This window comes from Hyperolius riggenbachi, chromosome 9, assembly GCF_040937935.1.
Source record: "Hyperolius riggenbachi isolate aHypRig1 chromosome 9, aHypRig1.pri, whole genome shotgun sequence".
Classification (NCBI taxonomy): Eukaryota; Metazoa; Chordata; class Amphibia; order Anura; family Hyperoliidae; genus Hyperolius; species Hyperolius riggenbachi.
The window spans coordinates 187,712,529-187,724,056 of NC_090654.1; the positions used below are offsets into that span (position 1 = coordinate 187,712,529).

The 11,528-nt window shown below is 44.4% G+C and overlaps 1 protein-coding gene across 1 annotated transcript in view; it reads right to left on the minus strand.

The window, feature by feature from the left end:
• The window catches only part of LOC137531799 (uncharacterized), a 193,204-nt gene extending 185,530 nt beyond the window's left edge, over window positions 1-7,674 (minus strand). The window contains exon 1 of the mRNA XM_068251765.1: window positions 7,005-7,674. Within this exon, the coding sequence (XP_068107866.1) occupies window positions 7,005-7,006 (2 nt within the window). The 5' untranslated portion in view covers window positions 7,007-7,674. The remainder of the gene's footprint in view (window positions 1-7,004) is intronic.
• Between the last annotated feature and the right edge of the window lie 3,854 nt (window positions 7,675-11,528).

The following is an 11,528-nucleotide window of genomic DNA, read 5'->3' on the forward strand; positions in this document are numbered from 1 at the left end:
GTTTAAGGCCTGGAACCCACTGATTCAGCAAACGCGAAACGCAACCGCTAGCGTTTTGTCTGAGTGGTTTGCAAGCGGATTCATGCGCGTTTTCGGTCGCGTTTTGCAACATTGTATTTTTTTGCTCAGCGGTTGCGTAGCGTTTTGCGTTTCACGTTTTTATCCTGATTGGTCCTGTGAATTATTTTTCATTTTGTTACAGTGTGCTGAACCGCAAAACGCTAGCAAAACCGCTCAGTTTAGGTTTTGCTGAGCGTTTCCGCTAGTGTTTCAATACTTTACATTGAAGCGCTAACGCTCCCAAAATGCTGCACGTCCTGCGGTTTCCCCATCCATTAACATTAGCACAGCTTATCGCAGCGCTGCCAAAACGCTGCCAAAAGCGCTCCTGTAGGTTCCAGCCCTTAAGCCTCGCACACTACACTGTATGTTTGCTTATGTTGTAGAAAAAAAAAATATCAACTGGCTGTGATTTCAAAATCTTCATATTTTAAAACCCCACCCTATTTTGTGCCCCCTTTTGACCCTACTGTGCACCCAGTGGCGTAGCAATAGCCATAGCAGCTGCTATGGGGCCCTTGAGCAAAGGGGCCCAGGTGGTACTTGATGGATTTACTATTAACTTTCTTGTGTTCCTCATCCCTCACTTTAGCTCAGTGGCCATGGACTAAAAGTAGTGTAGATTGCATGAGAAAGTAAATAGCCCAGTTAACACATATCCATAGTATAAGGGCAGGTGGCATTGCTCAAGCGTGCCTATATCAGATGGCCCAATTAAACTTTTGCTATGGGCCCCATAATCTCTAGCTACGCCACTGTGTGCACTCTTTCATTGACCCAGGGCTACAAGCTAAATACTGGCGCATTGTCCCTCACAGCTCCAGGGAAGCAGTCTCCACTCTTCCACTCTTTATCATTGCATTAGTGTCCCTCTTCAGTGATGTCACCTACCAGCTGCGGATGCTATTGATTGATGGCAGCTGTGGAGCCAGTGCCAGTACGTAAACATGAGCCACCCACAACTCTGACATTTTTAAACAAGGGACTCTCTTCATTAATTTCATTATTTTTTTTTCCTGTTGACTGTCCCCCAAAGGTGGCCACTAACGGGCCAATTTTTTGTGAAAAATCGTTCGAGCGATCAGAAATTCTGATCAGATTGGTTGAAAATAATCTCAGTTGATGGGCACAATCGATTATGAAAAAAATCATCTGAATGGATTTTTGTCAAATCAAAATTGGATTTTCTTGATTGGTTGTGATAGATAGGAAGCAAAGATTGGTTTGTTGATGGTGCAGTGAACAATTTTTCTTCTGATCAGAATTTCTGATTGCTTGAACGATTTTTCGCTACAAATTGGACCATTAGTGGCCACCTATTAAAGAGACTCTGAAGCGAGAATAAATCTCGCTTCAGAGCTCATAGTTAGCAGGGGTATGTGTGCCCCTGCTAAACCACCGCTATCCCGCGGCTAAACGAGGGTCCCTGACCCCCCAAATCCCCTCCGTGCAGCGGGGGATTACTTCCTGTTTGAGGCAGGGCTAACCGCCGCAGCCCTGCCCCACGCACGTCTGCAGCGCGTATCTCCGCCTCTCCCCCACCCCTCTCAGTCTTCCTTCGCTGAGAGGGGCGGGAGAGAGGCGGCGATGCGCTGCTGATAGACGCGACTAGAGGCAGGGCTGCGGCCGTTAGCCCTGCCTCTAGGAGCAGCAAAATCTACGACCAATTTGGTCGTTGATTTTGCGGGGGGGTTGGGGGTGAAGGGACCCCCGTTTAGCCGCGGGATAGGGACACGTGCCCCTGCTAACTATGAGCTCTGAAGCGAGAATTATTCTCGCTTCAGTGTCTCTTTAAAGAGGAACTGTATTGAAAATAAAAGAATTAATACAATTGCACTTTTTTTTTTTTTTACAATATTCATTTATATATTATTTAGTCAGTGTTTGCCCATTGTAAAATCTCATCTTCCTCATCCTGATTTACATTCTGAAATTTATCACAGGTGGTGAGATCTTTAGTTCTGCTAGATGATCTGTACCAAATGTTTGTTACTGATAGTTCTATCTACAGAGGGTAATACTGCTTACTTAGCAATTGGAAACAGCTAAGCTGATGTATTTGAGAAAAGGTAAAGATTTCTTGTGGGAAAGGGGGCATCAGCTACTAACTGGAATGAAGTTCACTCCTTGGTTAAAGATTCTCTTTAAGTTTCGATTGATAAAAACTAATCATGAAATTATTTTTATTATTTTTTTAATTCCTCCCAGCTTTCCTATTGAAGTAGATGTGATATACTTAGACTTTGCAAAGGCCTTTGACACTGTTCCCCAAAAAAGTCTGGTGCAAAAGTTGAGGATGCAAGGACTGGGGAAGAGTTTGTGTGCATGGATAGGGAACTGGCTAATGACAGAAAACAAAGAGTTGTGGTCAATGGATCGTACTCAAAATGGGAGACTGTTAGCAGTGGGGTCCCACAGGGGTCTGTTCTGGGTCCAGTGCTCTTCAATTTATTTATTAATGACCTAGTAGATGCAGTAGTGAGCAATGTTGCTATTTTTGCAGATGATACAAAATTGTGCAGAATCATCAACTCTCAGGAAGATAGTGTCATACTGCAACAGGATCTGGATAGGATGGCTATATGGGCACATGAATGGCAGATGAAATTCAATGTTGAAAAATGTAAAGTCGTGCATTTTCGGTCATACCAATGGTCTAGCACCATACAAAATAAATGGGATACAGTTGGGGACATCAAACTTGGAGAAGGACTTAGGAGTACTCATCGACAACAAGTTAAATAATCGTTCTCAATGCCAAGCCGCTGCAGCTAAAGCTAACAAAATTTTGGGATGCATTAAAAGGGAAATAAAAACTCGAGATGCTAGCATAATATTGCCCCTGTTTAACTCTCTAGTAAGGCCACATCTGGAATATGGAATTCAGTTCTGGGCACCACATTACAAAAAAGATATTGCAGTTTAAGAGCAGGTGCAGGGACGAGCAACAAAATTGATACGTGGGATGGAAGGTCTCGCTTACCAAGAAAGGTTAGATAAACTGGGTTTATTTAGTCTAGAGAAAAGACGCCATAGAGGGGATCTAATTAACATGTATAAATACATCAGAGGGCAATATAATAGCTTGGCGGATGAGCTTTTTAGGAAAGGGTTCTTTACAGTAAGAGTGATTAAGATGTGGAATGCATTTCCACAGGAAGTCGTTATGGCAAACTCTATACCTGCATTTAAAGGGGGCTTAGATGCTTTCCTTGCGTTGAAATACATCCATGGCTACAATTACTAGGTAATGCCTAATGATGTTGATCCAGGGATTTTATCTGATTGCCATCTGGAATCGGGAAGGAATTTTTCCCTTTTGGGGCTAATTGGACCATGCCTTGAAAGGGTTTTTTCGCCTTCCTCTGGATCAACAGGGATATGTGAGGGAGCAGGCTGGAGTTGTACTTTGTACTGGTTGAACTCGATGGACGTATGTCTTTTTTTAACCAAAATAACTATGTAACTATGACAATGTCACTTACCGCATCACATCCCCGTACTCTCCCTCAGACTAACCAGCAAGCTCATGGTGAACCAGAACTCAATGGAGTGTGTGAGGGGCTACAATGGTCCACGGTTGAAAAACTCATTTGGTATCAAAGGATATTAACAATATGTCTGCTTCCATGAAAGCAGGAGGTAGATACACTGCAGATTTATTGCAGGATTTGTATCAGCTGTGACAAAGAAATGCTTTTCTTTAAAGGTTATTATGCTGCTGCGTATCTTTTAGAGCAAGAAGTTCTGAGTTCAGGTCTGCTTTAATTACCGCATTAAATCCTTGAACAATTCAAAAAGAATGCAATTGACAAACATTTACCTCAGAAGCTTACAGTCCAATCTCTGCTTCATAAGGCCTGGGACTCACTAGGAGAGCTTTCCAGCGCTTGTGATTAGCAGCGATTGGCAAAGCAGTGAAACTGTGGATCTCTATGGGGTGGTCCCACTAGCAGTGTCACAATCACAGAACGATCGCAGAATGCTGCTTTCAGCATATTGGAATGTGATCCCAGAGTGATTGCATTAGTGGCTATAGCCAAATCACCATCACTACGGTAATTGGGGTGAAATCGCTTCCACGATTCAGCAAATCATGGGCGCTCTGTAATTGCTACAAAGCACCCGGAGTGGTTCCCAGGTCTCACCGACCTCAGGAGTTTACACCTTAAAGTAATCATCAACCAAAAACAGCCTCCCCATGATCTACTTACCCAGGGCTTCCTCCAGCCCCTTGCCGCCAACACGTCCCACGCTGCAGCTCTGCTCCCAGCCGTCGGCCCGGGGTCCCTGCTGGTGCAGAGGCCAACCTCGAGGTAGTCCTCTACTGCACCTGTGTGAGCGCAGCTGTCAATTAGGTCCACGCTGTCTGGAGTGTAGTGCGCAGGTGCAGAACTACTGAGCCTGATCGGTACAATCCGGACAGCGTGGACTTGACTGACAGCTGTGCTCACACAGGTGCAGTAGTAGAGGACGATCTTGAGGTCAGCCTCTGCACCGACGGGGGTCCCGGGCCGGCAGCTGGGAGCGGAGCTGCAGCGCAGGACGTGTCGGTGGCAAGGGGTTGGAAAAAAGCCCTGGGTAAGTAGATCGTGGGGAGGCTGTTATTGGCGTATGATTCCTTTAAAATGGAACTGAACTCTTACATAGGACAGAAAGAGAACATATAGAAATGCACCCTGTATGCATTTAGGCCTTGTTCACATCTAAAATCGAAATTACTGACACCAGCGTTTTGAGATTTTTTTTGCATGATTATTTTTAGCGCCTCCTGGCGCTTACCTGCGTGTTGTGATTTTTTTGTAAAGAGCTTTTGCAGATCGATTTGTTTTTTCACTTCCTAACACAAGTCAGGAAGTGAACTCTTTGAACCGGAAAAAAATAAATGCAATGTATTTATTATTAAAAGCGCTGGGGAAATCGCCATACAAAGCGCTTTTTCAAGCGTTTTGCGATTTCCCTATACCTTCCATTGAGGCAAATCACCCTAAAAATGGTACAGGCAGCGCTTTGGTGAGCGGATCATAATCGAACCGCTCAGATGTAAACACTCTTATAGGGAATCATTGCACAAGTGCTTTTAGGGGGATTTTAAAAATCGCCAGCGCTTAAAAAATCCTGAAAACGCCCTTAGTGTGAACACGCCCTAATGCTGGATACACACCATGCGTTTCCGCATCGAATGCGTCCGTCGATACGCGTCGATTTGATTATTTCCGAGCATTTCCGAGCGCATTTCGATGATTTTTAGGTCGATTGCCATGTAAAGTATGGCAAATTGACCTAACGATCTATCAAAGCTTGAATTGGACATGTCGGAAATAATCGAATCAATGTGCATGGTGTGTATCCAGCATTAGAGAGTTTAGCCTGTCTAATTCCCCCTCATCTGTGTCTAATCACAAGTTGTAATTTGATCTCTCCCGTTTCAGATGACTGCCAACGGCAGATAAGCTCATTTGAAATCACAGGATGTTAACAATATGTCTGCTTCCATGAAAGCAGGAAGTAGAAACAGTGCAGATATATTGCAGGATTTGTATCAGCTGTAACATATAAATATTTTTCTGTAAAGGTTATTATGCTGTTGCGTTTCTTCTTTTAGACCAGAGAGAAAGTTTTGAGTTCAGGTCCGCTTTAATCCTTGTCTCCTGTCACTAAGGATGACATGAGACAGTGATTAGAGTGGAAAGCTGGCCACTAACAATACAATTTGCTGAACGATCTTTTATGATCGATTGGAAATGATCATTTGTGACCACTAATTGAAAAAAAAATTCCTAACAATCCGATCATTTTAATAAATTCGATATGATTTTTGGAACGATTCCGTCAATCTGATCAGATTGTTTGTTTAGTTTTGTCCAGTGGTCCCAAACAATCATTTCCGACTGTTCATACAAAGAATCCTTCGTAAATGATTGTTCATCAAATTGTTTTGTTAGTGGCCATATTTAAGGTGCCAAGGACAGTAACAGCCCCATCCCTTTCTAATGGAAACCATGATCGCTATGATGAGACACAGTCACAATTTTCTTTATTTAAAAAGTGTGTTTTCCTGCAATTTAGCTAGGAAATTAAAGAGTACCAGAGATCAAGGTATAGCAAAAATCGATACTTACCCGGGGCTTCCTCCTGCCCCCTAAACACGTGCGAGTCCCCCGCCGTTCTCCCGTGGTCTGCCGTTCAGCCGCGATCAGCCACGGTAACTTGCTCAGTCACATCAGGTCTGGGTCTTCTGCGCAGCAGACCTGGACTGACGTCACTAAGTTACCAGGGCTCATCGCGGTTGAATGGCAGACCATCGGGAGTCACGTATATGAATGGGGCGGGAGGAAACCCCGGGTAAGTATCGATTTTTGCTATACCTAGACTTCTGGTTTCCTTTAAAAAAAAAAAAAATTGAGCAAAGAAAACATAACCAATAACGTGTTATATAATATATACCCAGTATATGGGGATATGAAAAAAGGGATATAGGTCAACAACCTGATGCAAATATTCAATGAACAAGATACTATGGCTTATGTTGAGCAAAACTTTATTTCAAAAACCTGCATTACAATGAAAGCGATTAAAATCAAGCAGTGGCCACAAGTTCTCTGGATTTAACCACATATATAGTATAATATATTTTGATGCCTGGCATATAAATCATAAAAAATAATTCCCTAACATATAATGCACAACTTTTGTTCTCAGGAAACACTGCATTGGCCAAAAAGGTTACCCCACCGCACCAGTCTATTATAAATAACTTTATTTTAAATGCCATGGTTGGTCACTATAAAACTGTGCATCAAGAGAATCCGAGCTGGTTATACGTGTTTACATACAGCAATACAGTATAACAATCCTAGACTGTCAGCAGCATAGTTACAGGAGAACTGACATGAATAGTGAGAGCCACAGTGAGCAGCACAGAAGGCTGCACGTGTCCATACATCACCAGCTCGAGGCATCCACAGCATGGCAGCTACCCGGCCGGAAACACATCCTCCGCGGACACACGAGCGACAGGCGGGCGAAGGTGGTGGACGTGTCTCTGGTCTCAGTACTCAGGCGACAGTGACACTTGTAGGCAGCACAGCAGAAAGGGACGATTAGAGGCATCACAAGAAGCATCGAGGAGCCAGCAGCACGTTTGTCAGCCAAGAGGACGTCATTACTTGTATCCGCAGCGCCCCCTGGTGGCCGTGGTAAAGTAACCTTATTGTGAAAGTTTTATGAATTTTTTGTTGAATGTGTAACTACATAGCTACCCCGTGTGGTGCAGAGAATCGGCAGCGGGGTGTAAAGACGATAATTCCCCTGAACTCTCCGGGCGGCCCTTTTCCTGCAGGTGTTCATGTGTATGAGATTCTGATGGGGAGGGGTGAGTGACGTCACCTGTCCCCGCTGCCAATACTCTGCAGCACGGGGGAATATCTGTTACCTCTGATTACCTATACTGGGGATCTTCTGGCTACATATATTGGGGAGTCAGTATATGGTGCAATCAATCCATCATCAGTATAATACATGCAGGGTCTTGTCATAAGACAGATTGCAATATACCCTGCATGTATTATACTGACGATGGTTCGCAGCATATGAACTGGCTTTCTAATACACTGGCAGTAACTACACTGGCAGTAACCTAAGGTGGCCGCTGCATCTCCTCTCCCTGAACCTTATTGCTCATTGGATGATCATTTCGCTCGTGAGAACTTTACTTTCATCTGAGTTGAATACTGCAGGGGAGCGCTGAAAACATTTCATTTCTTCTATAGAAACGTGTTTACATACAGCAATATAAGAATCCTAGACTGTCAGCAGCATAATAGTTATTATAGAAAGAATAACATGAATAGTGAGAGCCACAGCGGGCTGCACGTGTCCATACAGCTCGAGGCATCCACAGCATGGCAGCTACTCGGCCACATCCTCCGCGGACACACGAGCGACAGGCAGGCGAAGGTGGTGGACGTGTCTCTGGTCTGGTCTCTGCTCAGGCGACAGTGACATTTGTAGGCAGCAGACGGACGATTAGGCATCACACGAAGCATCGAGGAGCCAGCAGCACGTTTGTCAGCCAAGAGGACGTCATTACTTGTGTCCGCAGAGCGCCCCCTGGTGGCCGTGGTAGAGTAACCTTATTGTGTGCTAAGTGATTTATGTCGTTTTGGTTTTTTTTGAATGTGTAAATACATAGCGACCCCCACCTGGTGCAGAGAATGGGCATCGGGAAATAAATATATATATATATTGGGCGTGGGGGATGGGATGCCGTACATCATCTGACTGCATCATCAGCCACGTGTCACCCCAGTTGCTGTGGTAACTGGGTAAACAATTTCTGTGGAAGGAGCAGCAGCTGCGGCAGCACAAGAGCTGGACGGGTATCCGGCCGCACTGTCAGGACTTACTCAGGAATTCCTGTATAGCAACAAGACCTCGCCTACTCCCTACAGGCATCTCACGGAGCAGAGAGCTATGAGCTCGCATCTCAGACATGAAACTGTGTCTGGAGCTCCACCTTGTGGCCGTCAGAGATATAACACGTCTGTGAAAAACAGTTTTAGGTAGGCACTCCGGATTATGAGATATCATTACCTACACGTAAAATAGATACAACTTAGAGATAGTTAGCTATATATATATATATATATATATATATATATATATATATATATATATATATATATATATATATATATATATATATATATATATATATATATATGCAGGGCCGGGCCGAGGCATATGCTGGAGAGGCTCCAGCCTCAGGGTGCAGTGTAGGAGGGGGCGCAGAATTCATTCAGCTGTCATTCCTAATTGTGTTTGAAGCATAAAGAAATAAGAAAAGGGGATACATGGCAGTGACTGCAAGCCATATAACTAGATATTAAGGTGTTGGGAAGGTTGTGGGCCATGTGGCGCCTCTTAGTCTAATAGCAATCAGTGTGTGATGGCTGGGATGGCAGGGATGGAGGGGCGCACTTTGGAGTCTCAGCCTTGGGTGTTGGAGGACCTTGTCCCGGCTCTGTATATATATATATCCCCTGCAACATTCTGGTTTAGCTTTCCTGAACTGTGTTTCCTAAACGCTCATCTCCCACCGTGCAGGCGCTAAGTACAGCTCTTGCTTGCACAGTTCTACGGAGCCACGTGCACGGCTACTGCACAGACGCGCACCCTACTGGCGCCCATGCAGTGCAACCATGCTTGTACATGGAGGGGATCGTGGCTGGGAGGAATAGAGACCTGGCAAGTAACTGAGAGGGTCAATCAGTCTCGGGGAAGCCTGTGGAACATCCAGAGGCCTCCTTCTACAGTTCAGTTTAGATCTGAAAGGTTCCCGTGAATGACTCTATATCTAACCCTGCACATTCATAAGATGTTATGTGCATTTAAATATAAATTACACAATCCAGCAGAGGGAAAGAGTGTTCAATAAACAGCTAATTCACTATATGACCAAAGTGTATTGCTAGAAACAATTAATCGCACAGGAGTACAGGTACAATGTGCCACAATATGTGTGATGTTACCGGCGTGGTGACACTATACCACATGGGTGGTCTGAGGAGTGCTACCAGTAGATGATAATATGAATTATGTTACATTTATTGTACTGCATATATATTTTATTTATGTATATTAAAGGCGTGTATTGTCATTGCTTCATAGCCATCACCTGTTTTTCTGCACCTTATTGGTTTTTGCCACATGGATTGTTGTGCTATGTATTTTTCACAGGATTTATGACACCCTTACCCCTGATATGTGACCAGACTTTATTCTAATTATTACAATCACGTGGATTCATTGCTGGTGATTTGTTCTCAAATATTTTTATTTTACTTGTTGATTTTGGACTTAATAAAGATTGTACAGCAGGCCTGAACGATAAATCGACTGTAAACCAAAATCAAGATCCCAATTTCATAATCATCAAAGCGGCGATTTCTGCTATGACGTCATTACCGCATGGGGACGTTCGAAGAAGTGGCTTCAAACTTCCCACAAGTCCCGGTGTGTGCTTCCCGCAGTATCGGCAGCATTGGACATACCTTCTGACACAAGTCAAACGCTGTCTGTCCTCTAGCCATCTGTCGGATCTTGTGCACGGCATACTTCCTGGTTCTTGTATGTCACATGACATACAGGAAGTATGCCGGGCATGCAGGAGGCAAAGTGGATAGACGGGCAACGCTGGATTCGTGCTGGATGGTATGTCCAACACTGTTGCCGTTTGGGGGACAGAGGGGGCATATAGAGAAACACAGAGCAGGCAAAGAGGATACACAGAGAGAGACAGAGCAGGCACAAAGAGAGACACAGAGGGGGCACAGAGAGAGAGACACAGAGGGTGCACAAAGAGAGACAGGCGCACAGAGAGACACAAAGGGGACACAGATAAAGCCAAAGGAGGCACAAAAGGAGACAGAGGGTGCACAAAGAGAGACAGAGGGTGCAGAAAAAGAGACAGGGGGACAGAGAAACCCAGAGGGGCAACAAACAGGCACAGAGGGAAAACAAAGCTTTATTTGAAGGATACTGTGAATTGAAATTGTGCTTTCATACAGAAATCTCTCGATTTAAATTCTTCCTAAAATCGTACAGGCCTATTGGGTATTATACAACAGAGTTCCCCAATTTTGTCCTCAGGGACGCTGCCAGGCACAAAGCAGACCAAGCAGACGCTTGGGGCCTCATGTTTTTTAGGGGCCTCGGAGGCTCCATGACGTCATCATGATGTCACACTGTGCGCGCCGCAGCCTCGCTCCAGCCTGCCTGCATAATTTTCCGGCAGGCAGAGCAGGGCTACGGGAAGATGGCGTCCGAAGCCCTGTACTGGAGACTATTTGTGTCTAGAGTACAGGGCTTCGGCCACCATCTTTCCGGAGCCCTGCTATTCAATTCAGCGCGGGAGATATGCAGGAGGATCGTCTGGGGAGCTGCACACCAGAGGCCGGCCGGGTGAGGGGACTTCTGTCAGGTGAGTAAATGAAATGTGGCCCAAATTGTGTTTGTTTTCTGCTAAAATGTGGCCCAAATTGTGTTTGTTTTCTGCTAAAATGTGGCCCAAATTGTGTTTGTTTTCTGCTAAAATGTGGCCCAAATTGCGTTTGTTTTCGGCTAAAACTGTAGTCATCAGAATTATTATTTTAGATAGATTATTATCATTATTATTATCATTGAATCATGTAGCGCCAACATATTCCATAGCGTTACACAAAGTAAGAAACAATCATGGGTATAAAATAATACAGACAACGGTGTACAGTCATATACAAAATACAGAGTTGGTACACTACACAGAATTGGCAATGACAGTGTGAAAATTAATATGAATAAATGTGTACCAAATTTCAAGACAGAAAAGGGTGAGAGAGCCTGGCCCTTGTGAGCTTACATTATAAGGATATGGGGGGGGGGGGCAAGAGGTGGGGTAGTATACAACATTCATACCTAGTAGCAGC